The sequence below is a fragment of the Pseudorca crassidens genome, chromosome 12, assembly GCF_039906515.1.
Source record: "Pseudorca crassidens isolate mPseCra1 chromosome 12, mPseCra1.hap1, whole genome shotgun sequence".
Taxonomy (NCBI): domain Eukaryota; kingdom Metazoa; phylum Chordata; class Mammalia; order Artiodactyla; family Delphinidae; genus Pseudorca; species Pseudorca crassidens.
This window is the reverse complement of record NC_090307.1, coordinates 66,513,376-66,539,447: the sequence shown is the minus strand read 5'-3', so window position 1 is coordinate 66,539,447 and position 26,072 is coordinate 66,513,376. Positions and strand designations below refer to the sequence as shown.

The following is a 26,072-nucleotide window of genomic DNA, read 5'->3' as shown; positions in this document are numbered from 1 at the left end:
GATAACGGGTGAGAAAAAGAGAGGAATCCAGGATGCCTGCAGGCACTGGGCTTGAGCAACCAGGACGATGGAGTTGCCATTTTGGAGATGGAGAACCTGCCAAGGAATGGGTTTGCACCAGGAGTTCTTTTTTGAAAGTGAAATCTCACTGTGACTCAACTTTTTGGCATTTCTTAATCTTAATTTGACTGTAGAATTTTCCTTTTTCCAGACTATAAGGGCTAGTCTTCCAATAAAGGCAAGTTGGGGGAAATGTCTAAGGTAGCAAAGGAATTGTGTGCACGGTATTATTTAAAAGATATTAAAATAAAGCCACAAAAATTATTTTAAACCTTCCATAAACCTGTTGCTGTAACACAAAAAATTACTTTTATTTTCCAATTCATCTTCCAGATATGTTTTACATAGTTCATTCACTCATTCCACAAATGTTTATAGCATTGAAAGAAGCCTGCTATACACGCATCTGTAGTTTTTAGTTTAGTTATTAGCAGTATATATGTTTTCATGCTTAACATCCAGTTTTCATCTTTGTAGGTAATTATTATTGCCTCCCCGCGGCGAGGAAGAACGGGGTGGAGGGCTTGGGGACCCCGGCCAGGGTGGGGTTTGGGGACCTCTGCGGACCCAGGCGGGGAGGGCTTGGGTGGGGTTTGGGGACCCGTGTGGACCCCGCGTGCTAGGGCCGACTGGAGGACGTGCCCCGGAACGCGCGAGCCTCGGAACCTGTGGACGCGGGCGTGCGGCGCCGGAGGGCAGAGGGGGACGCCGTCCGCAGACGGACCCGGAAGCAGGTTGCCTCCGGCCGCCGGGAGCAGGAGGCGGAGCGGAACGGAACCCGGGACGCGGGTGAGCGACGAACGGCGAGCAGCGGGCGGAGGGCGGCTCGGGGTATGGGCCGAGCCCCGCCGCTGGGAGCTGGTCCCCGCCGGGCTCTGCATTCTCGGCGCCTCCTACCGGGCCAGTGGGTTCGGGGAGTGACCGGAGGGAGCAGGCGCTGCGGCTGGAGCCCCTCCGCGCCGAGTCCCCCGCAGCCCCCCAAGGCGGGGTCCGCGTCGCAGGCGGGGACAGAGGCCGCGCCGCGTCGGGCAGGGTCGGGGTCCAGGCGTCGCCCGCCGCCCCCCGCCCGGTCCGGTCTGGAGGGCGCCGGGGTGTGTTTCTCTGAGTAGTTGGTGTAGACGCGGGGGGTGGGGTGCGGAGGGCACTTTTGTGGACAAATTAGCTGGAATCCTGGGAAGTATTTTCTCACAGTGGCCTCGTCTTCCTTCTTTGTCGCTCAGCCTGTGAGAACAGGACGTGAGAAAGTCACCCCAACGCGGGCTTAGTGGCCAGCGAGCCATAGAGTCCCTAGAGACTTGCCAAAGATCACTGACACTAGTCTGTATTGTTCTGAACCTCAGTCTACTCATAGTTTAAAAAGTTACAGCATAGGCTTCGTAGGGTTGCTAGAAAGATTAAACAAAGTAGCGTTTACAGCTGTAGCGTGCCTGCAAGGGAGGAGCTTAAGAAAGGGTTCTTTCCCTGACTCCATAGGTGTTTGCTAAAGTCACTAAGGTGGGAAATCCTAGGCCTGTAAATGCCGTGCGGACCACTGCTAGGCCTCCACTCCCAAGCTGAATCCACCTGTGCATAAGACACTGACATGGAAGGACTTTATCCACTGTGTCTCCCAAGGACACATACCATTGTGGTATTGCTGGTGAGTTGACAGGCTAACCTCTACTCTCCTTGACTTTCAGCCCTCTTAATTACAGCCCTAATTTGGGGTGTTTGCTGTCAACATCCTCTTAGCACTTGCTAATCTCCCTTTTTGAAATAAGGGGACAAACTTCAGGCTCGGAGCTTTGGCAGGCAACAAGATCAAACTTGACAGACCATGTAGGTTACTGGAAAGAATCTAGTTCTGGTTATTGATTATAGGCTTTCAGCTCCTAAGAGGCTATGAAATTTCCCTTTTTTATATGTTTAAGCTTTTTCTTCAAGGCAGAAACTTAAGTGAATAATAATGTTGGTAAGGCAGAGGTATTAAGATGATGTATAAATGAAGTTTGCAAGCCACTGCTCTCAGCTTCTGTTCTCATTGGCTTCCATTTTGAAATTGGAGATGTGCCTTAATGGAAAAATAGGGAGGCCCCAAGATTATCACAGGCAGTTAATTAGTTAAGACTGCCAAAATCTTTTAAAAGGTGGAACCTGGTGCAGTTCAAAAAGAAAAAAGAAAAAAAAAAAAGTACCTGGCTGGAAGTAAGGAAGCATGAGTTTCAGCCCCAACTTGGTAAATTTCCCAGCTTACCTTTGGCAAATCGCTTTCTCTGGGTCTTAGTTCTCTCTTGTGATGGTTGTACTGGATCATCACCAAGACTCCTTCCCCCAGGATTCCATGATTCCATGATTCCATATCCTTAAAGAAAGTGATTTTTTCCCCCTAATAAAGCAGTGGTACTCAGGAGGTTACAAAGTACTCATGCAGTAGTGGAGTATAAACTGTTAAACCAGAAGCCCTGTTTCTTTAGAGCCAGAGCTGCTGGAGACAGGCCACATATCAACTGTGGAATAGCAACTACACAGTGACAGGTGGACAGGTGCTCTGAAATTGGGACTGATGCTGATGTGACTTTTGTGACTGTCCAGTTGTATCCCTTGTCCTGGATAAATGAGGTAATCCCTTTGAAGATGCTAGGGCAAAATGTTTGTCTCTAAAGGGATCTTTACAGAAGAATACGTTAATTATTTACTGGAAGAGTATTTAGGATCCTTAGGTATGAAGGGGAGTAGTGAAGATGTAAAACTTCCAGAAACACCATGGAAAAAAGAACACTGAGGGGCTTCCCTGGTGGCGCAGTGGTTAGGAATCCATCTCCAATGCAGGGGATACCGGTTCGAGCCCTGGTCCGGGAAGTTCCCACATGCCGCGAAGCAACTAAGCCCAAGCGCCGCAACTACTGAGCCTGCGCTGTAGAGCCCGCGAGCCACAACTGCTGAAGCCCACGCACCTAGAGTCCATGCTCCATGACAGAAGCCACCGCAGTGAGAAGCCCACGCACCGCAACAAAGAGTAGCCCCCGCTCACTGCAACTAGAGAGAGCCTGCACGCAGCAACGAAGACCCAACGCAGCCAAAAATAAATTTTTTTAAAAAAAGAAGAAAGAACATTGGATAGGTGAAATGTTTGCAATACTCTTACAGATTTAAAGTCAGTTTTTCAATTTTAGACATCAAAGAAAGTATTTTTATTATTCACTTTGCAGTTAAAATTGCTCTTTTATTTATTCAGTCAGTATTTGCTCATCGTCTGTTACTTGTCATTAGAGTAACAGCCCAGGGCTTCCCTGGTGGCGCAGTGGTTTAGAGTCCGCCTGCCGATGCAGGGGACACGGGTTCGTGCCCCGGTCCGGGAAGATCCCACATGCCGCGGAGCGGCTGGGCCCGTGAGCCATGGCCACTGAGCCTGCGCGTCCGGAGCCTGTGCTCCGCAACGGGAGAGGCCACAACAGTGAGAGGCCCGCGTACCGCAGAAAAAAAAAAAAAAAAAAAAATAGAGTAACAGCCCTGTCCTCTTGGAGTTTACGTACGTTCTAGGAACTGTGAGACGAAAAAATAAATACGTAGCTGGAGAGGCTCTCGGGTATAGTGGTCGGTGCTGTAGGGAAGCAAAGCAGGGCTGCCGCCCCCCCCCCCCAGGATGCTCACAGAGGCTGGACAGGATGAGGGCTGTGCATGTGTGTTTAAGTCCTGCTGCTTGATCTCTGGTCTTCCCGACCCTACAATTCCTGACGTGGGGCAGCACAGCACCTCCACCGAGGGCACTGGCAGGACAATTACACCATAATTGCTGGCTGCTCTTGTGACGCAGAAGTGAGAAAACCTAAGGGAACGTTTTAGGATAAGTCCTTCCTACTTTGGAAGGGATGAGAAACTCCCTTTGCTGCCAGTTTCCCCTTCTGGCCTCTGGCTTCTGTGGGTGAGGGAAGGGGAGTCCCTGGGCTGCCTTGAAACTCTGCCCCCGGCCACTGCACAGCTCATGCCTGCCCTGTGCCACCCCTGCTCTGCCCCTCATGGCACAGGGCGACACACTGAGCGTGCAGTGGGTGCTCTGTAAATCATGTGGGATCCCTGAGCTCGTCCCTGGATGTGGGGCTGCTATGGCCACACGCTCGTAGTTTTGAGAGATGTCGTCAAGTCGCTCCGGTCAAATTCCACCAGCCACATCCGGGTCTGCCTGCCCCCCAGCCCCATCACCTGCGACCCTTGCTGGTGACATAAGTACAGGCCTGTTCTAGCTGTACTTTGCTTGGGGGAATGTTTTGGACATCAGGTCATACCGTAAAGGGCTAATTTCCTCATTATCTAAACGACTCCTAAAATAAGACAGCAACCCTCTTGGAAAAAATGGGTACAACTATGAATAAACAGCTCACAGAAAAGGATCCATCCTGTCTTTCCCTAAAAGAGGGAGAATCCTTTAAAGAAGAGTTAGTGCCTGAGCCGGGCCTTTGACAGTAGAGCTGCCTTCCCCAGGATCCGTGGAACATTCCAGGCAAACAGATGTATTTTTTTCTTTAGAGGACAATGTCCAATTTAACCGGCCAGACCCTGGCCTGCAAAGTGAGAGGTGGGGCAGGGCAAGTGGGGAGGCAGGGCAAGTGGGGAGGTAGGTCAGGGCCTTTTGCGAAGGGTCTCTCGAGCTCTGCTGGGGGCTGGATCTCCTGGCCAGTGGGTCTCAGCCCAGTCGGGAGTCAGGAGGACATGGGTGCCCAGCCTGGGCATCTGCATTGGGTAAAGTGCCCAGGGCACCCTCATGCTCAGCCCAGGTGAGGATGCCGTCTCAGCCCTGGGGGTACACGATGGCTCCACGGGAGGGGAGCCAGGCCCAAAGGCCCTGAGGGCTTCCTAGCGTGGATCTGGGGACAAAATAAGCCTGGGGTCATGGGGCCACCTCATCTTTTCAAGCAAAGCCGTGGTCCCGATCCGGTTCAGTTGCCCTAGGCAGTTGTCTGTCAGGTGCCTTCAGGTTTCCCTGAGTTTCTTTTTCTTGCCTTGGGTTTGTTTTGTTCTTTAAAGTGAGAGGTTCCACTGGAAGCATCGTTGTTTTCTGCATGTCTTTTCTCTAGGAGTTGGCATGGCAGCAGCGTGACGCTGCCCTAGGTCAGTGTGTGAGCTGTTTCACTGCCATTTCCCTGAGAGCAGAGTGAGGCAGGGTGCTGGCAGCCTGAGACAAGATGAAGACGGTGCTCATGGTGGCTGAGAAGCCGTCCTTGGCCCAGTCCATCGCCAGAATCCTCTCTCGAGGTAGGAGGGCAGCCCCGCGCTCAACGGCTTTGATCTGTGAGCGTGGGCGTTCCTGCTCTGCAGGTCAATCCTTTCTTCTTCCTAAGCAACCCCAGCTCCCTGGAGTCAAGTCTGTTCAGGACAGCAGGTGTGGATGAAGCCCTCGGTCACTTAGTCACTTAGTCCCTGTGGGGTGCGATTACTGCCATGCTGAGCGTGAGCCGGGGCTCCCACAAGGTGCAGGCGCAGCTGGCAGCACATGGCAGGCAGACCACTGGACGAGTGCTGTGCCAGGCAGGGTGGTCGGTCACGAGCAGCAGAAACAAGCCCTGCTAACTTGAGCAGAAAGAGTCCACTGGAAGGACCCCACCCGGCCTAGTCTGCTGAGGCCATGCCGTGGGCATCAGCACCACCGCCCTGTGGACGCCCCGCTGCAGCTGCACCCACGCCCCTCACGCCACTTGATGGTGCCATGAGGCTGAGCCGTGCCCCTGAGACCGCAGGGCACTGGGAAAGAGAACACCTGCCCTTGCCTCACCCTAGCCCCTGGGTGGTTAGTGGGTGCTGGGGACCCAGAGATGGCAGGCGTCCACCTTGACCTCCCCTCAGTCCAGCGGCTGAAGGAAGAGGAGACCCCAGGGCAGCAGGCTGAGAAGTCATCTGAAGGGGAGGGGAGACCCCAGAAGTGCCCGGTCCCCAGAGGCCGAGAAAGTTCAGGTAAAGGGCCATTGTTTGGGAGTGGAGAGGTCACCCTGAAGTTCGATAGTTAGGGGGTCTTTGGGGAACCTCTGAGTAGGGTTTAAAAGGGGCAGAAATCAGATTCAGGAGTGAATACAGAAATGCAGAGAACGACCCAAGAGTGTCTGCTCTTGAGCGTCCAGAGGGGGCGCTCTCGGCCCCCACACACACCCAGCTCTGCGTGTTTCCCCTGAGAGCCGCTAGATCTCTCAGCACCCGGTGACTGCTGCTGCCTGAGGAATGTTGTCACTGACCACTGTGGGGAGGGGACCCCGGCCCTCCAAGAGGCAGCGTCAGGGCCCCAGGTCCCCGCATGGCTGTGCTTCTCCTGCAGGGAGCATGTCCTCACGCAAAGGGCTGAACGGGACATGCTCAGTGCACGAGTACACCGGGACCTTCACTGGCCAGCTGGTCCGCTTCAAGATGACGTCCGTCTGTGGTCATGTGATGACCCTGGACTTCCTGGGTGAGCCCCTGCCCCCCTGCCCACCTTCCATTGCACTGAGGAGCCCTGCCTGGTGCTGCCCAGGGTCCAGTTGGAGCCCAGGGCAGGCTCCGGGCAGAGAGGTTTGTCCAGAACCCATGAGTCCTGAGGCCAGCAGACTGGAGAGCTGACCTGGGGTCCCTGTCCCAGTGGTGCCCCTTGGTCACTGTGTGCCCTGCACCTTCCTGTGCAGAGTGGAGGCAGTGGTCCCCACCTGAGCAGGGGCCTGGCCCGTGTAGGCATTCCACAGAGGGCTGCTGCCCCTCCAAGTATGACCTTTGTCCCACAGTCAGTCAGTGGTGATTGGAAGGCCAGCATCAGTGACCCAGTGGGGCTGGGTGCAGGGTCGCAGTTGATGTGGGTCCGACCTAGGCTCTGACCCTCGCTGCACCGGAGCTGGGCCTCCGTGCACTTCTGCTTCTCGTGTGTGAAGGATCTGAGATCAGTGCCATCACCTCCCAGGACTGTTTGAGGCCCCAGTGGGGCGGGAGGTGCAGCACTGAGCGCGGGCCGCTCACAGCAGAGCCTTGGCAGTTCTTGCTCCCCTTGCAGCAGGGCATTCGGACCCTGAAGTCAGGGAGCTGGGGCTTGAACTTGGCTGTCTGACCAGCAAGGCCTAGAAGGAAGCCTACCGGCTGGGCGTGTGAGGCCGAACGCCAAGTAGAGAAGTGTGGGGGATGTGCCAGATGGGGGGCCTGAGGACACTGAGGCCCCCCGGGATCCGCTGAGCGCCTATCGGGGGCCGGCCAAGTGCTGGGCGGGGAGAGGGTACAGAAACCTGCTGGGGGAGGAGACAGGGCATGAGTGGCAGTGAGACCACCAGGAGCGGTGCCCCCAGCCACAGAGAACATCCGGGAGCAGCTCCCACGCGCGGCTCAAGTGTGTTGTCGGCTCACATCTCAGGCGAAGGGAGGCCCTGCTCTGGGCAAAGCGTTCTCCGAGCCTCCCCCTCCCCACCCTCCTCCTGGGGTCCAAGTCCCAGGAAGCGTGAAGTGTGATTCGGACATCCAATGCCTGTGTTTGTAGGAAAGTACAACAAGTGGGACAAGGTGGACCCCGCCGAGCTGTTCAGCCAGGCCCCAACGGAGAAGAAGGAGGCCAACCCCAAGCTGAACATGGTGAAGTTCCTGCAGGTGCGTCCTGAGCGTGAGGGAGCACCCTCAGCCCGCCCCCCCCAGGTGCCCTTAGGCCCACTCCTCCCCCACAGTCAGCCTGGGCTCCCCGGCACCCGGGGCAACATCCTGCTTTTAAAATAGTTTGGTGGTGGTGATTTCCTAATTTTAAAACAAATGCATACATGTGATGAAAATTAGAAAATACAAGTAAGTAAAAAAAAAATTAATTATAATCTCACTATCCAAGACAACTACTGTTAATACTTAGTTATTTCATTTTAGCTTTTTTTTAAATGCAGTTTTGGAGGTTAAGATCACGTGGCATTTATAACTTTTTTGTCCAAAAAACAGCAGTTCTGAAGTAAATTCTTTGCTGAGAGGCTAAGCCAGCCTGACTGTAGCCAACTCCTTGGCTCAGCCTGGGCCCTGCCCCGGGCTCCAGGGCTCAGGGTGATCGGGGGCCGGGCTCTGCTCCGCCAGCCGGGCAGGGGCACCATTGGCAGGCACTGGGGGCCGAGGCAGGTGTGATTCCCCATGTGCTGTGCTCAGGTGGAGGGCAAAGGCTGTGACTACATCGTACTGTGGCTGGACTGCGACAAGGAGGGAGAGAACATCTGCTTCGAGGTGAGGGGGCTGGGGGTCCATACATCGGCCTTCCCGCCGCTGTCATGCCACTCCTGGCACTGATGCTGCCAGGGGAACCATGGCACTGGCTTAAATTCTGGTGATTCTGTAGATATTTTAAGATGCATGGGCTCTGCCCAGGGGAGGGAGTGTCCCTTTGCCTGAAGGGCACATTGTGAGGAAGCCGCGGCAGGATTTCCTAGATGGAGGACTGCCTGGAGGAGAGGGTGGGTTCTGAGCATCGCACCCTCCCAGCGCCATGCAGGGACCTTCAGCCAGTGCTGCTTGACACCCTTTCACATACCTCCTTCTCCCCCCGCCCCCCAAGCTGTGCCCTCCCGCCTCCCGTCTCCGCCAGCCCCCAGGCGCCCCCCCTCAGACTGGAAGCAGGTGGCAGCTCCCAGGCCTGCCTCCCGCAGGAGCCCCTCAGGCTGGAACACCCCAGCTCTCACCTGGGACCTGGCACCTCAGGAAACTGTTCCCAGACACCCCTCTCCCGACGCCTCCCCTGCAGGGCTGCTTCTCCCCAGGGACCTTTGCGTCTGGGGTGGAGAATGTTGGCAGCTCACAGGCTTTCTCCCCTCAGAAACGGAGCCACTCCCTCCCCATAAGGAAGCTGCATGGCCAGGCTCCAGCGGCGACTCCCCTCCCGCTGCACGGCCTTCACTAACTCTTAGTGAGTCTGGGCTCCAGGCCCCCCAGGTCCCCCACCCTGCTCTAGTCCTGAGATGCACCGGCCCCCACCCCTATCCACTGCGTTTTCGTCTTCTTTTCCCTTCTCTGTCTTTCCTCCAGTCTCTGGAAAGTCTCCCAAATCCCCTCGGCCCTCCCAGCACTCCCTCCTCTAGAAGGTGGGAAAGTGGGTGGATCGGGGTGGACTTGGAGGCTGGGGTCCCTTGTGTCCCCTGCAGTAGTGCCTCCTAGTTTGGGTGTGGAAACCACTGTAGGAAGAGAGGGGGTGGCAGTAGGAAGGGGGTTTGAACACAGCAGTGGACAGAAGGAAAGGAAGCGCATGGCAGGAGGCCCGTGGAGACTGAGGCTCCAGGAGGAGGGGGCAGTGGAGGGGGCCTGGCACCCAGGTGAGGTGAGGTGTGGGCGTTACAGCCGGCCGCCTCCCCAGGTCCTGGATGCGGTGCTGCCTGTCATGAATCAGGCCCACAGTGGCGAGAAGACAGTGTTCCGGGCCCGGTTCAGCTCCATCACAGACACAGACATCTGCACTGCCATGGTCCGCCTGGGTGAGCCCGACCACAACGAGGCACTCTCAGTGGATGCGCGGCAGGAGCTGGACCTGCGCATCGGCTGTGCCTTCACCAGGTGCTGCCCGCCCCCTGGCCAGGCCACTGCCTCGCCTGGCTCCCGACCTCCCCACAGGCCTGGTCGGCGACAGGAGATTGTCAGCATTTTTAAATCCCCAAGAAAACTGTCTCTTTAGCTGACGCAGACCACAGAGGTCCCCTCTCGACAAGCAGGGTGGGCAGGTCTTGAGGGGGTGGAGGGGCACGGAATAAAATAGGGCTTCCGGCCAGGGTGAACAGAGCCTCTGCTCTTCCCTTTCCATCTTTTGAGCAGGGAGCAGTTGCCTTGGTCTCCTCCCATACCCGCCAGCCAGCCTCCTGCCCGACTCCCACGGGCAGCTAACGATGGTATTTGAGTGAATGTGTGACCAAAATGTCCTCCTCTCCCCCCAACCCCCTTTATAGGTTTCAGACTAAATACTTCCAGGGGAAATACGGCAACCTAGACAGTTCGCTCATCTCCTTCGGGCCATGCCAGACCCCCACGCTGGGCTTCTGCGTGGAGAGACATGATAAAATCCAGTCCTTCAAACCGGAGACCTACTGGGTGCTGCAGGCCAAGGTTCACTTCCTTTTCCTGTTCATGCTGGGTCTTTCCGGGTTTGGGTATGGATTCTGAGAGCCTCCATCATCATTGTCATAGTCCCCAGGCCAAGGGCACAGCTGTGGGTGGCTGTCCCACCAGGAAGTGGTTGCGGGTGCCCAGGGAAGGGCCCCCAGCCTTCGTGGAGGCCGCAGGACAAGGCCAGGCCTGGACGCTCTGGCAGCTCAGGGTGAGGTCACCCGCCAGGCCCACAGTTGGGGTGGTCAGGTCCAAGGACTGGACTGAGGGCCACGAGCTGCTGACTTTCGAGCTTCTAAGAAGTCTTGGAACTCCTGCTCCAAGTAAAAAGGAAGGTTTTTGTAAGATTTAGAGCATAATACAGAGCTGCTTCAGTCAACACAGGGCTGGGGTCTCCTAGGTGGGGCCACATCTAGTGCCAGCGGGGCTTAGGGGATGAGAGGTGGGGGCCCCGGCGCTCCCTAAGGACACCTCAGCCTCGGCTTGGGGCTCCCCTCGTGAGGCCGTCTGGCTGATCTCAGCAAGGAGGCCTCGTGTCAGAGCAGCCTCCACTTGGGGAGGGGCTGGGCCTCAACCTGCACACCTGCGACTGTGCACCTGAACAGGTACAGCCGAGAGACTTCAGAGGCAGGGCCCAGGCGAGGACCAGCTCTGTCTGCCCCGATTCTCCCTGCTGGCACTGGCTCACCTGGATGCTTTCTCTCCCGGGCTCTCCTGTTCCCCTCCTGCAGGTGGATGCCGATAAGGACCGATCCCTCCTTTTGGACTGGGACCGAGTGCGTGTGTTCGACCGGGAGATCGCACAGATGTTCCTGAACATGACCAAGCTGGAGAAGGAGGCCCAGGTGGGCTGCTCCACCCACATGAGTCCCATCTGCCTTGGGGGGGGCCTCAGAAGACTCTGCTGACCTAGGCTTGTATCTTTCTCTGCCTTTCTGGAACACAGACACTTTTTAGACAGAAGAATGGTTACTCACGACACGCTCCCACTAAGAAACTCCTTCCCAGGCCGTAGCTGCCGTGCACCACGTGCCTGCTCTGAGCCCTCCATGTGCCCTGTGGGCATTACCTCCTTTGGGAGGATTCCACCCATATGTCCCTTTTCTGTGACACCTCAGGCTAGCAACTAGAGGCCCCTACGCACATCAAGAACCCGCCCAGGTCCCACAGCCAGCACGGGCGTCTCTGGGTCATCAGCTTTCGTGGCCTTCATGTGCTATGTTTCTTACTCAGGTTTTCACGAATTGGAAAGCATGGGCTGAGTGGCTGTTAGGAAGAGGTTGATGCCACCTGGCAACTGGCTGGCCGCATGGGTGGGGGCATGTCTGCGGCTGTGGCAGCTTATGCCTTGCAGTCATGACGGCCCCCGTGGTCACTGAGGCTCACCTGGCCTCCTTCAGCCGCCTTCTCTCGTCCTTCCTGAACCTTCCTGGGCATCCCCTTGCTGAGGGCAGTTGACTCAGGCCCCAGAGCTTCACCTAAAGCTGCCCCGTGCTTCTGCCCGCAGTGGCCACCCCGTCTGAGTGCCCCCTCCCCCTGTCCGTGATCCAAGCTGCCCCTGCTGCACAGACACCACTTGGCCTCAGTGTTAGCCCCACATCTGTCCGGAATTCAGGGGGCACGGCCCTGGCCAGGTCCACGTGAGGTTGGCAGGGGCGAGGGGTGGCGGTTGAGAGGTTTGGATTGTTTTTGCCACAAAGTGGTCACTCTTCTGACAGTTGCTCAGCCCAGAGGCTGACGGTGGTTACTCACCACCGTTTTCCTTAAAGTGCATGGTATTCACCAAGTTCCAAAGTGGTTACCTACTTTTAGAAGTTAGGAGATTTCACATAAAAAATCCCAATTTTCAGCTTCTCCTCTCAAATTGGCAGGTGTAGCAACACTAGTGGGTGTAGTGAGGGGTAAGCAGCTGCCCCGGCGACAAGCCCTCACCCCACGGCCCCCGGGCCCCCCGCCAGCCCGCAGCCTGGCAGACGCTGGCTCCTGTTGGGTTTCAAACATGCAGCCCTTTCTCCTGACTCTTCCCCCTTTTCTCCAGGTTTTCTGTTTCCCTGGAAAAGAATTTTCTTTCATTTTTCCTTCCTGGGCCTGAACAAATGTTCATTCAAGTCCTGAGTCCGCTGTGAAGAGAACTGGAGAAGCTGGGAGGGTAAAAGAGTCTAGACCCTTGGCCACATGTCCTGAGTCTGTCATGGCGTCTCCCTGCACCCATGCATGAATCTATTCTGTCCCCCAGGTGGAGGCCATGAGCAGGAAGGAGAAGGCCAAGCAGAGGCCACTGGCCTTGAACACCGTGGAGATGCTGCGTGTGGCCAGCTCTTCCCTGGGTGAGTGTGGACGTTGCCTCAAAGCCCCCAGGAGACTTCTTGAGGCAGGCACATGGCGTCTTGACAGTAGCGATTGTGATGATGGCTGCTACCTGAGGGGGACAGCTGCAGTGGCGTCCCTGGTGCAGGGAGAGGCCAGGTGTGGGCGGGGCACTCGACAGGTGTGACAGTTGTGACATGGCCCTGAGCCTCGTTTCTACCATAGCGAGAAGGTTGTGCTAGAAGGTTGGTCTGGAGCTGGCAGCCTCCAGGCATTGGTGGCCCCTCTGCAGCCTCAGGAAACCGTGGGCACCATCCTCTCAGGGCAGAACCTCCAGGGATGCTCGAGGGGCAGCGATGACATGGAGTGACCGCTCGCTGAGGCCAGCTTCTGCAGGTTGGGGAGGAGCAGGAGCATGAACCCCATCAGTGCCCTGCAGCGCTGTGAGCGCAGATGCGCCTGGGGGCTCAGGACGGAGGGCGCATGTGGACCATAGGGCGTGGGTGTGACCCCAGGCTGAGTAGGACACAGGCGCTCTGAAGGCCACGTTCAGCAGTATGGCTGCCAGCGTCTCGAGGATGACCCCTGGTGTCCCTGCCCTGGTGGGGGAGCTTGGCCTTGGATCAGGCCGTGTGGCCCCCACCTCCCAGGAGCCTGGGCACCTGGCCCAGGGGTGCCTGCTCTCCTGGCGTCCGGGCTGCTGAGCCTGCATGTCCGGCAGGGATGGGCCCACAGCACGCCATGCAGACCGCAGAGCGCCTCTACACGCAGGGCTACATCAGCTACCCGCGCACCGAGACCACCCACTACCCCGAGAGCTTCGACCTGAAGGGGCCTCTGCGGCAACAGGCCAACCACCCCTACTGGGCTGACACGGTGAGGCCAGGACCCCACGGGCCAGGCCAGGATGGGCAGCCACTCCTCCCATGTGGGTTGGCAGCCTTGCTCAGCTCATGCCTTGCTCCGGGCTTTCCTCTCAGGTGAAGCGGCTGTTAGCGGAAGGTATCAACCGCCCACGGAAAGGCCACGACGCTGGCGACCATCCCCCCATTACCCCCATGAAGTCTGCCACGGAGGCTGAATTAGGTATGGGGGCTCCCCGCAGAAGTTTGCGCATGCGCAAACACACGCATGCACGTGCGTGCGCTTCAAGCTTCCCAGGAGGGCCGGGTGAGGAGCTTTGGCTACATGGCGCCTTTGGACGGGGTCAGGCCCCATCAGCAGTGCGGGCCCCCACTGGCCCCGGCTGCAGTGAAGGGGCCACCTGAAGGTTGTGCTCTGTCGCCATGGATGGGACAGGAGTGAAGTGGTGGCAGCAGGTGTGTGATGTGCGGGCAGGCGCTGGAGCAGGCCAGGCAGGAGACCACAGATGGAGTGGGATGAGACCGGGGCAGGGTGACAGGCTCAGCCTTGGGGTGTCCTTACTTCCCACCCTCGAGGCCCTGCTGGTGGCCTGCGTGCTGGGAGAAGGCAGGAGAGGGAGACAGGAGCCCCTGTGCACAGCCCCAGTCTGAAGCGATGGTGGCAGGTCACTTATGGGGTAGGTTGGGCCCTGAAGCGCAGTCCCACCCAGAAGCAGAGCCTGAAAGAGCCACCGAGGCCTGGAGATGCTTGCAGTCCTTCTTGTGTGTCCCCTCCCCCTTCGAGGGCTTAGAGCAGGCCAGCCCTGGCGCCCACACCCTGCTGCTGGAGCACGAGTGCTGGGGCTGCTTGGAGCCAGAGCCCAGCACTGAGCAGCTGCGCCTTTTGCAGGCGGCGAGGCCTGGCGGCTGTACGAGTACATCACCAGGCACTTCATCGCCACAGTCAGCCATGACTGCAAGTACCTGCAGAGCACCATCTCCTTCCGGATCGGGCCTGAGCGCTTCACTTGCACAGGCAAGACCGTCATCTCCCCAGGTAGGTGGAGCCAGGCAGGCGCCTCTCCCACCTCCGCGGACATGGCCACCGGCCCTGAGTGTCGGCGCCCGGTCTCCACAGGTTTCACAGAGATCATGCCTTGGCAGAGTGTGCCCCTGGAGGAGAACCTGCCCACCTGCCAGAGGGGCGACACCTTCGCCGTGGCTGAGGTCAAGATGCTGGAGAAGCAGACGAGCCCCCCTGACTACCTGACGGAGGCTGAGCTCATCACGCTCATGGAGAAGCACGGCATCGGTGGGTCCGGGCCCAGGGCTCCCATCCCAGGGCTGGGGCCCAGTGTGGCCAGCTGAGCCTGCAGGGTGGCCGCGGGCAGGCCCTCGCCAGGGCCTCCACCTCAGGACCTGGCCTTGCCTATAAAGGCCAACACGCACTCTTACAGGCACTAACTACCACCCCCAGAACTGAGTGTTGGCCCAGGTTGCCAGTGACTCACCCACAGGGAGGACACAAAACTCAGAACAAATTCACAAGGCGACAGGAAAGCCAAGTTCCCACGGTACTCCTTCCCTGCAAGGGGAGTGGACATGCCCCACCCGGGGAGCTTTGAGCTCAAAAGTGGGGTCGCTGATGCACATGTCTCACGGGCGAGGGTCTCTCCCAGTCCCCAGGCCCAGGGCTGTGACCTGAGGCCTCACACCCCGGGGGATGGCCTTGTGCCAGTGCCACCTCCCCAGGTGGTGCTTGCTCCGAGAGGCTCTGCCTGTTCCCTGATGGGCTGCCCAGCTCACCAGGCCCCTCACAGTTGACAGGCTTTGGAGGGCTGTAGGACAACCAGGCCACGGTATCTGGACTCTGTTCCATCACTAACAGTCCCGCGGGTGCCTTGCCAGGGAGCCTCTTACCTGTGCCCGGGGTCCTGGTGACAGTGGTGGCCTTACCAGGAGAGCTGGGCTGCTGCTTCCAGGGGCCTGGGTGCCTGCAGTGGGTCCTGGTGGTCCTCAGCCTGCTGCGGGTGTGGGCGCCGCTCACCCAGCACCCTCTGCGCCTTCTTGTTGACGGGACGTCCGTGGCTTCTTGTGGCCACACACTAGACAGTGTCACGGACCTCCCGACAGCAGTTAAGGGCGGCCCTGTTGACCAGGGGCCTCGGGGCTGTGGCCCGAGTGCAGGAGGTGCCGCGGGAGTGTACGGTGCAGCACTGCAGAGCCACGTGGGGCTCAGAGCCTGGCCCACCTCATCCCGCCAGCCATGGACCTCGGGGAGCAGTACAGGCAGCATCTGGCAGTGCCAGACAACCTAGATGTCTTTGGGGCAGGTGCACCCTGCAACTGGGAGCCTGCCCTGGGGACTGATCACGAGGGACCGGGAGCCAGCAAGTGGGCAAACCTGGGCAGGTTTTGGAGGGACAATTTGTCAGGGAGGCTCCTCTGCATTTGGGGGGCTGGGGCCTTGGTTCTGGAAAGGTGTGGGTGCCACAAGGTCAAGACAGGGAGAGGCCAAGGAGGGCACGTTTCCAGATGTGAGGGGCAGACCGAGCTCTGTGACTTTGGCGGAGTTCCTTAGTCTCTCTGAGCTGGGAACATCGACGCTGGGTTCACAGGACAGCTCAGAAAAGGCCTGTGGTGTGGTGCCCAGGGGCAGGGCTGAGAACCGGGGGCCACAAGGCAGGCGGGGGTGAAGGGGGAGCCAAGTCTGACAGGGCCCTGCTGTGTCTCAGGGACGGATGCCAGCATCCCCGTACACATCAACAACATCTGCCAGCGTAACTACGTGGTCGTGGAGAGTGGGCGCCGACTCAAGCCCACCAACCTTGGTATTGTACTGGTGCACGGCTATTACAAGATTGGTGAGTCCAGCTGCCAGGCGCCTCCCCTCACAGACCCGGCCCTGCAGTGAGCCCGCAGCTCCCACCACAAGGAGGCCGCTCCGGCCACTCCTAGGACCTGCCGTAGCAGGGCTGATGGACACATGGGTGTGTGTCAGGGTCCAAAAGGGGGACGTGGGCTCTTCCCTGCAGACTGGGCCCTGGGGTCCTTGCTGCAGTGCCGTCTGTCTGTCCTGAGGAGTCCTGAGGGGCCCATGGGAGATGGAGTACAGACCCCACCCAAGCAGCTTCATCCTGTCACGCTGTCCTGGAGATGGGGTGTCCTGGCCACTCCACACGGGATGCCGGGGGAGATCACAGGTGGAGGCAGCCCTGGCCCCGTGGCATGAGGGCTCACAGTGCGTCCCCTACTCCGCAGATGCGGAGCTAGTGCTCCCCACCATTCGCAGTGCAGTAGAGAAGCAGCTGAACCTGATCGCCCAGGGTAAAGCCGACTACCGCCAGGTCCTGGGCCACACCCTGGACGTCTTCAAGAGGAAGTTCCACTACTTCGTGGACTCCATTGCGGGTGAGGCCCGCCTCTCCCCTGCTCGCCGGCCAGAGGACCCTGGTCAGGGCTGCCGCCTCCAGCAGCGATACCAGCTCCCAGATCCAGGCTCTGGGCTCCAGGCCATTGTCGGGATTACAGAGCGAGTGCAGTGACAGCACATGCAGCACACTCGGCTCGTGTGACAAACAGGGCTGCCGCTTGCCGCTCAGTTACTGACGCAAAGACCCCCACCCTCAGGGGTGGCCGTATTTACCCTCAGACTCTTGGCCCCGTGCGGTAGCTCCCTCAAGCCTGCCCGGTATACCGGCTGTCGTGGAGGTGGGCACCCCGGGGTCGGGGTGTGAGTCCCGCCCTGCTCACTTTCAGGCATGGATGAGCTGATGGAGGTGTCCTTCTCGCCCCTGGCGGCCACCGGCAAGCCCCTTTCCCGCTGTGGGAAGTGCCACCGGTTCATGAAGTACATCCAGGTAGGGGGGGAGGGGCCGGGACACACGGGGCAGGTGTGCACAGATGGGCGGTCTTGCCACCCCGCGGGCCTTGCTCCAGCTGCTTTCACACGGAGTGACGTGGGGGGCCTGGGCAGCTTTGCCAACAAACCCCCACCGCTGCCCCCAGCAGCACGTAAGCCATTAGGCCACTGAAACACGCACTGTCCATGTTCTCTTGACAACATGTTCCTTGCTGTCACGGATACTTCCTGTGCAGGGATTTTAGCACCTTTGTGTACGTGTGGAGCAAGTGTTCTGAGATTCAGTGACCAGGGATCCTCGCCTGAGAGGTCCTGGTGATCCTCCATGCTGTGTGCTACCTACACGTTATGCGTTAGCATCACGCACTGTGTTACGTTATAGGTGTTACACGTTATGTTTTACATGTTCCGTATCCTATGTCTCAGGGAGAATGAGGGTGGGCAGGAGGGTCAGCAGCCCCAGCAAACCTGTGACCACCCCCCCTGACTTTGCCACAGGCCAAGCCAAGCCGCCTGCACTGCTCCCACTGCGATGAGACCTACACCCTCCCCCAGAATGGCACCATCAAGCTCTACAAGGAGCTCCGGTGCCCGCTGGACGACTTCGAGCTGGTTCTGTGGTCATCAGGCTCGCGGGGCAAGAGCTACCCGCTGTGCCCATATTGCTCCAACCACCCACCCTTCCGAGACATGAAGAAAGGTGAGCTGTTCCCTCCCTAGACAGCTCGCCTGTCCCCCGGGCACCTGTGGTCCCTCCTTAGCACCAGCCCTGCTCATGCCATGCTGGACTCTGAGGGGACCCCGCGCCTACCATTCCTGAGCTCCCTGCACAGGGCCCCAAGGACCCAGGTGTGCTCGGGCACTGCTCAGGGCCCAGCCGGCCAGTCTGCCGCTCTCTGCCTAGTCGCGATTGGATGGTTGACCGTAGTCAGATCACTTGTGATCTGGGCAGTGGGCATGCTCCTGGGCTGGGGGGAGTGAGAGGATGCAGTGGGAGGAGGCTGCCCCCAGCAAGGGGTAAGCCCTCAGTCACCACCTTTCTCAGGGAGACCCATCCCTGCCCTCCAGCAGCTTACAGGGCAGCAGATGGCCCCACCTGGGCCACGGGGAGCAAAGTAAAGCGGGGATGGACTTGGCTGGAGGCCGTCCGGAAGCTGTCTGGAAACCTCAGAGTAGGGGGACGTCAAAGGTCAAGGAGGTCTCAGAGAAGTAGAGCCCAGGACCAGCATGCACAGGGCGAGAGGAGCGCAATCTGCTGGGATGAGGGTTGGGGTGGAGGTCCCGAGGGTGGGTGGGCGGGCAGGTGGGTGTGCATAATGGTACCCCCCCGCACTCCCCCCCCCAGGCACAGGCTGCAACGAGTGCACACACCCCACCTGCCAGCACTCGCTGAGCATGCTGGGCATTGGCCAGTGCGTGGAGTGCGAGAGCGGTGTGCTGGTGCTCGACCCCACCTCAGGCCCCAAGTGGCGGGTGTCCTGCAACAGGTGCAATGTGGTGGCGCACTGCTTCGAGAATGCCCACCGCGTGCGTGTGTCTGCCGACACCTGCGGCACCTGCGAGGCTGCACTGCTGGACGTCGACTTCAACAAGGCCAGGTCCCCACTGCCGGGTGACGGCACGCAGCACACGGGCTGCGTCTTCTGCGACCCTGTCTTCCAGGAGCTGGTGGAGCTGAAGCACGCAGCCTCCTGCCACCCCATGCACCGCGGGCCTGGGAGGAGGCAGGGCCGGGGCCGGGGCCGGGGCCGGAGGCCAGCGGGGAAGCCAGGCACCAGGAGACCCAAGGACAAGATGTCGGCCCTGGCCGCCTACTTCGTGTGACGGCCCTGCCCAGGCTCTGCATGGCGTCCTCTGGGTTACAGAAATCATTAAACACATTGTCTTCTCCAGAACGAGCAGCTCGCGGGACCTTGCCTGCTGTCAGAGGGTTGTGCCCGTCCCTCATTGGCCCTCCGGCCCCGTCCGCTCGCCTCTCCCTCGTCCTGCACACGCCCCCTTAGTGTCCGCTCTGCCCGCGTCCTGCAGGGAGGCCACCACACACGGAACGGGGAGCAGACCCAGTCCGAGGTTCCTGTCACGTTCTAGTGCATGTGAGACACGGCACAGTAACTGTGTGCATGCCTTGGGGGTAGCCCAGGCGCCTGGAAGGCAGGAAGCCACCAGCTGCCTGCCACCAGCTGTCCTAGGTGGGAGGAGGCAGCTGGGAGAAGCCTCCCTGGATGTTGGCCCTCACTCCCACCCACTGCCCCGGGCCAGACCCCTGCTCCCCACTTGGCGTCTGGGAGCGGGTCTGAGCGTGGGGCCTGCACCCTTAGGGCCCATTCCCATTTCAGTTCTCAAACACCCGTCCTTTCAGACAGAGGCAGGCAGCAGTTTACATGAGGGAATCGCCCACGTGCCAGGTGGAGAAAGTACCCCACAAGCCACACCGCCCTGCGGGCCGCCTGCCACCTGCCCCCTTCCCAAGCCTGCTCTACCCGAGGGGCACTTACGTCAGGCCTCCACACATTGGGATTTCACCCTCTGCCCAGGCTCCACTGCAAGAAGAGGCTCCATGAAACACCTCTCGGAGCCTGTGCAAGGGGCAGTCAGAACCATGCTGCCCACACACGGACCACTACCTCAGTTGTAGATTCACCCTAGAGGCTGGAACTCAGGGGCCGGGTAGGCTGGGTGTTGTGGGGAGGCTCCTTTCCCAAGGGCAGGAGCGGAGCTGGGAGCTGAGGCGGAATGGAATGTAGCGGGGAGGGATTGACGGAAGCCACAGGGCACGAGTCGGCTCACCGGCTCACCGGCATGTCCTTGGCCCAGCACCCGCCAATAGGAGGCAAGCTCCTGGCCAAGCGGCAGTGTCTAGCTTCCCCGTCATCTCCCAGCACCAGCCTTGAATGGAATCAGTGCTCCGAGGAGTCTAGTGTGGGCCCTGCTGAGGAAGCCCATGGGTATGTCAGCATTCATGGGCTTTGCAATGTGGAGTCCTGTCCCAGGACTGCCTCACCCACACTGTGGTTCTCAGACTTCACCCTTTACTCATTCTGATGCAAGTGGTCCTCGGCACACTGAGAAACACTGAGGCGGGGTCGCACAACAGCACTAGGAGATAGGTTGGTTGCTATTGTCCCTGTCTTTCTGGTAAAGAAACGGCACAGGGCATCTAAGGAACATGTTCAAGGTCACAGGTCCTAAGAAGTAGCCGCGGGCCTTGCTGGGGTCACCATGGTGATGGACAGGTTATAGGGTCTAGGAAGGTGTGAGGAGGAGAATGGGATGAGCAGCACCCGCTCCACCCTGCTTCCTCTGCCCAGGCACCCCCTACCTTCCACACCCACCCCCTCCCCAGACGGTGTCCTTTCATATCTGCCAGCTGCTTGTTCTCCAGACCCTCCTGTTAGTGAACCTTAGTTCCTGGGATGGACAAAAGCCATGTGTGGGCCTGGAGGTCAGGTGGGCAGGGCCCCAGTGGGGCTTCTGAGAGCTCTTCCTCCATAAAAAGTTTAAATTATGCTTTACAATTGCATTGATATAAAGATGAATATATTAATATTATATACTAAGACATTTTCTTTGACCTAAAAGTTCATTTATCTTTTCTGGCGTTAAAACATTTTCTGGGAATTCCCTAGCGGTCCAGTGGTTAGGACTCTGTGCCTCCACTGCAGGGGGCATGGGTTTGATCCCTGATTGGGGAACTAAGATCTCACAAGCCGTGTGGTGCAGCCAAAAAATATTTTTTTTTCCCCTGGGCTTCTAAGGTGGCAGAAAAATGACCCCCAAAGATGTCCAGGTCCTTGTCCCTGGAACGGTGCTGTTAGATGACGTGGTGGAGGGGAGTCAGGGCTGCAGGTGGGATTAAGGTTGCTCATCTGATTTTAAAACAGATTATCCTGGGTCATCTGGGTGGCCCAAGGTCATCACAAGGGTCTTTTCGGTCCTGGCTTTGAAGGTGGGAGGGGCCATGAGCCAAGGGGCGGGGCAGTTAGAAGCTGAAAAAGGAGGGAGAACCTTCTCCCCTAGAGCTCCCAGAAAGGAAGGCACCCTGATGACCCTTGAACTAGCCCATTGAGACCTTACTGGCTTCTGATCTTCAGACCTGTAGATATTAAATGTGTGTGTTTGTGGCCATTGGAAGCTAACCGTCCCTAAAAGTGTCGTGGGCCCTCGGCAGTGTGGGCTCGCATCCCTGTTCTGCTGCTAACCGTCTGTTGACTGCGCAAGTTGCCTAATTTCTGGGCACCGCCCCATCTACACAGCCACCACAGGTAGAGACCTGATGCAATGGCCGGGATGCAGGCCGCAGGTGCGCTCGTCCTCCGGGTGGGGCTGCCGGCGCGCGCAGCGGGCCGCCAGGAGGCAGCAGAGGCCGGCCCCTCCCGCCTGGGCCCGACTGCGCCTGCGCGGCGTCCGCGGTGGCCGGACGGGAAGTGGGCGGGGTCGGCTGGGAGCGGCTAGAGGGCGCCGGGCGGCCGAGTGGCAGGTGAGGACCGTGGGGACCCGGGGTGCAGCGGGGCGCGGGCGGGGTGCTGACGCGCCCGGGGAGGCTCCGGCGGCGGCGCCAGGGGTGCAGGGGCGGGTTGGGGAGATGAGGAGGCCGAGATGGGGAGCCGCGAGGGGCTGGGAGCCGAGTGGGGGCTGAAAGCGGGGGCGGCAGCCGGGACCCGGGGAGCCCGGGGCGGGCTTGGGGGCTGCGCGCCCAGGGTGCAACGGTGGGGGTTGGGCTCGCGGGGGTGTGGCCGAGCCGGGGGGCCGAGGGCCGTGAAGCAGGATGGGGTGCTGAGGGTTGACGTGCCCCCAATGCTTGGGCTTCCTCCTTCCCCTCCGCCCGCATGGGAGCATCTGGCCGGGCCCCTGCCCAAACCCCTACCCCAGAAGCCCCCGCACCTTTGCCGGACTGCAGCTCTGCCCCAGCGCCTCCACCCCTGGCCTGCCCCCACCCGGCCCTCCCCCAAGCGTATTTAAGGTGTTTTAGTTAAAGCCAGTGCTTGGGCTACAGCAGCTTTAGCGAGACGCGTATGAGATTGAACCTCCGGTAGGGAGGCCATGGCTCCAGCAGTGCAGCTGTGTGACTTCAGGCAAGCCCCTTAGCCTCTCTGTGCAACAGGGAGATATGGCAGCTGATTGTAGGGATTTTAGTGCAGGGCTTAACATAGTGGGGCCTAGTCAATGGTGATGGACGCCTCCCCGCAGCCTTCCACTCAGCTGGACACATGTCTTGAGTGACACGTCCTGAGTGACACATCCTAATGACATTCCCTGGCACGAGTTCTGTGGGTGAGCTGTGCTCCCACCATGGGAGATAGAACATGAAGCTCACTGCTGGCTTTTGTGCCATATCCGGCCTATTGTCACAGTTCACTCTTCCTCCTGCAACTGAGCTGGAAATGACAAAGGCGTGGGAAGACCCCACCTGATTCCGGCTTTGCCATTTCCTGCCTGTGTGGCCTCAGGTTGCTGACCTTCCCTGAGTCTGTTTCTTCACTGCAACCTGGCTGAGTCCAACAGCGTGTACTCAGCATAGTTGTGAGAGGTAAACAGGATGCAGGCCACTCTGCAAACCTCCACACGTTCATTCCTAGAATTCCTTTGTGATATGGCCTGAAGCCAGCCCTGTCCTTAGGACCTGTTCGCTGCCCACCACCTTTAGTAGAGTGTCTTAACTTCCTCTTTCAAGGGGCCAGGCCTCAGGCTGCACCTCCCAACCCACACCATCTGCTGCAGGGTGTTGGGAGGAGGCCGACACCTTCCCTCTGCCCACATGTGCCAGCAGCCGTGCACAAAGGGGCCTTGCACGGAGGGCTGTGGTACAGCCGAGAGACCGGGTGTGGGAGTACAGTTTATAATCTTGTGAGAAGTCAAGCCTGTAAAAAGTGACATTTGCACAACAATGTGAACGTGCTTAATGCAGCAAAACTGTACACTTAAAAGGGTAGAATGATAAATTGTATGTTATGTATAGTTTACCATAAGTGTTTTAAAAAGAAAAAAATACATATCTGGGAAAATATCTGGAAGGGTTTCTGCCATACTCTTCCCAGTGTTTGTTTATGAACGAAGGAATAAGGCTCTCTACTTGCAGAAAAATGTTTGCTGAAAAATGTTTGCAGAAAAATGTTTAACTGTGAATACTTTTGTAACAGTGATGCAGTTTCCCTTCCTAAAGATTGCTGTTTCTCTCTTCACTCCTGTTCTGAAATCAAACAGGACTTGACAAGTATCTTGTCCATACTGCCGAGAAAAACACAGTTGTACAAACACACATTGGTTGAGCTTCGAAGTCAAAACGGTTAACCTGGAGGATAATAAATATTTTAAACGGAAAAAAAAGAAAAATGGGCTTTTACAAGTCAGATGCGAGCAGAAGTGCTATAGAGCCGTGAAGACGGCTGTGCCCCAGCCATGGGGATTTCAGCAGAGGCAGGGCCGGAGCTCTCAGGGCTGCACCTGGGCGATGGGCGCAGAAATGAAAGAGGGGCCTGGGAGCGGCCAGCCCCAGGGTCGGCGGCCCATGAGGGGTGGGCGGGGTTCTGTCCAGTTAGCAGCCGGGCTCCGCAGTCCCACCTTGGCCTGACTGGGACCCTGGCTGGGTAACTTGGCCCTTTCGCTGATGCCTCGCCTGAAAGGTGAGGGTAATAACACGGGGTATTGGGGGGGGGGTGCAAGAAGAGGTGGTAGCGGAAGTGCGCTCAGAGGGTGGCGGCCCTGCAGTCCCCTGGCGGGTATTAGCTGCAGCACTGTCATTCCTGCTGATGAGCAGTGCAGAGGGGCTTCGTTCCAGGAGCTGGAGGACCTGGCCTCAGGCCACATTTGGCCAGACCGGTGGAGCAGGTGGCAGTGGGGGCTGGCGGCCCAGTGTCCCTCCCACACCCCCCCTCCAGGTCCTCATTCAGGAGTCTCCCCCCCACACCAGGCCCAGCCCCGCCGCATCCCCCCATCTCACTGCCTGCCTGCTGGCCTCCATCCTTCTTGACTGGCTCCTCAGTTGGTCCTGGGAGAGCTCAGGGCTATGGTCCTGCCCTTGCCCCTCCTGACCCTCCCAGGGCTGCCTCTGGGCCCCTTTGGGCAGGAATTTCTCCCTCGCGCTGTCATCTCGGCCCCGGGCTCATATCAGCTGGGGTAGGTCACAGATCCAGGAGCTGGTTGAGAAGAAGATGGCAAGGAAGGAAGTTACTCTTGTCCCTTACCCCACTGTCCCGGCTCATTTCCTGGCCCTTTGTTCTGCCAGGCTATGCGAAAACAAGCCTGGTAGGTCCTGGTGATGCCCACCTGTCTAGCAAAGGCGGGGCTAGGCCAGGCCATGAGAGTAGCAGCCCTCACCCCTTAGGTACACAGTCATGCCTGGGCATGGAGCGGTGGGCACAGGGGCACAGCGGAGACCAGGCCTTGGTGCTGCAGAGGGGGGGGCTCCCAACCCACCGAGAAACAGACTCGGGGGACTGGGGTCCAGGCCCAAGGAACAGCATCCCAAGGCTGGGAGGCAAGAAGGAGGCCCCTGCATCCCCAAAAAAACCCACCACCATCAGCGAGGTTGAAGGTGAAGGGCCTGAATTCGGTGCTTTGCTTTCGGCTGTGGGCCCTCCCATGCGCCCTGGGAGGTCAGTGAGCACCATTTGACCCTAATCACGTATCTAATGAGCGTGCTTTGGGCCACCAGCAATTTCAGGGCCTCGTATTTGTTTGGACTCAGAATTGCAGGGGAGCTGGGGCCAGTGTTGCCTGGGACAGCTCTGCGTCACTCACATTTCTCTCCTCTATGCAACAGGCCAGAGCATTTCACAGGCAGAAGAGGCAGCTTGGCCTCTTTCCCTGCCCAAGGGTGTCTGAGCTTCCTGGGAAGTTCACGCCACCTTCCTGTTGTTTATCGTTGGCTCAGGCCCGCCTGGCTGCCTCCTCCCTGCCCTTACCACCCCCACGGCGCCCGGCCCGGCCCCCCATCTCACAGTCTCGGACCCTTGTGTTTATAACGCAGTGTCTAGCTTGCTCTCACCTGATTGTTCTTTATCTTACGTCCTTCATTTGTTTCCCTGTTTGTTTTTTGCGGCCTGGAGCTGTGTTGTGTCACTCACTTGTGAGCAGACAGGAGGGATGGCCATGACTGGGAGCCTGTCCCCAGAACCTTCCATCACAAGCGCCCCAGTTCCTGTGTTATTCATGTGTGTCTACTTCAAGAAATTAACTTCCAATTCTCCTCGCTGACAGATGAGAGAGGTTTTGTGTTTGTTTCTTTCTTTCTTTGGCCGTGCCACGTGGCTTGTGGGATCTTAGTTCCCCAACCAGGGGTCGAACCCAGGCCCCAGCAGTGAAAGCGCCGACTCCTAACCACTGGACCTCCAGGGAATTCCCTGTTTCTTAATTCTTCACCCTTTGCCCTCCAGACCCTCCACTGATGACACATCTTACTTCCCCTTCCCCCTCACCCCCATGCCTGCTTGTCTGCTGTGTCCTGTCTCTGTTCTTCCAGGAGACTTGTGCTGAGTTAGGAGCTCTGATCCTCAGTGGGCAGTGAGCCCCCTGTATCCCCCATCCTCCAGCCCATTTGAAGCCCAGGACGGTCGGGGTGTTTGTGGACATGGACAAACCTTTTAAGCCTCAGGAGGCCTGGGACTCCTCCTGAGAGGACTTATAAGGCTTGACCATGTCCCAAAGGCCCTGACTCTCCTGGGTTAACCCTCTGCTTCCCTCCTGCCCACACGCCCTCTGTACGATGGCCCTGCCACCGTGCCATCAGGTAGCCCTGCCCCGCTCTGGGCATGACTTCCAGGCTCCCAGGCCCAGTGGCATCACCTCCTCACCTTCCTGCTGCCCAGGTCCGGCGTCAGGTGGAACCCCTGCTCTGGCCGTGTCCACCTGCCTCCATGGCCTGGCCCTGGGTCCCTCTCCTGCCTGCCTCTGGCCACACCAGCCGTCCTCTGCCAGGAACATGCCTTCCTCCTCCTTCAGGACATCCCTCTGCCCCGGGCTCTGTCTCCTGAAGC

General features: G+C 58.7%; 2 protein-coding genes across 10 annotated transcripts in view; both read left to right on the top strand.

The window, feature by feature from the left end:
- Window positions 1–767: 767 nt before the first annotated feature.
- Window positions 768–18,995, top strand: TOP3B (DNA topoisomerase III beta). Of its 7 annotated transcripts, XM_067700028.1 has the most exons (20): window positions 777–849; window positions 1,534–1,699; window positions 2,869–3,160; window positions 5,112–5,289; window positions 6,341–6,472; window positions 7,517–7,623; window positions 8,155–8,229; window positions 9,350–9,546; window positions 9,933–10,089; window positions 10,821–10,934; window positions 12,326–12,416; window positions 13,118–13,272; window positions 13,377–13,482; window positions 14,149–14,295; window positions 14,377–14,550; window positions 15,974–16,102; window positions 16,500–16,649; window positions 16,998–17,098; window positions 17,599–17,800; window positions 18,446–18,995. In XM_067700028.1, the coding sequence occupies exons 4-20, from the start codon at window positions 5,220–5,222 to the stop codon at window positions 18,922–18,924; spliced, it is 2,586 nt and encodes an 861-aa protein (XP_067556129.1). In that variant the 5' UTR covers window positions 777–849; window positions 1,534–1,699; window positions 2,869–3,160; window positions 5,112–5,219; the 3' UTR covers window positions 18,925–18,995. The 7 variants fall into 7 exon arrangements, with proteins under 7 accessions (XP_067556127.1, XP_067556129.1, XP_067556128.1 ...); XM_067700027.1 differs by lacking the exon at window positions 2,869–3,160; XM_067700031.1 differs by lacking the exon at window positions 1,534–1,699 and having other exon boundaries at window positions 786–849.
- A 2,511-nt stretch (window positions 18,996–21,506) lies between these two features.
- The window catches only part of PPM1F (protein phosphatase, Mg2+/Mn2+ dependent 1F), a 28,876-nt gene continuing 24,310 nt past the window's right edge, over window positions 21,507–26,072 (top strand). For 2 of the 3 annotated variants that reach the window (XM_067700024.1, XM_067700022.1), the window contains exon 1: window positions 21,507–21,577. The gene's annotated coding sequence lies outside the window, so the exon portion shown is untranslated. Of the gene's footprint in view, window positions 21,578–25,145; window positions 25,306–26,072 lie in introns of all 3 variants that reach the window. The other variant, XM_067700023.1, reaches the window with a different exon arrangement.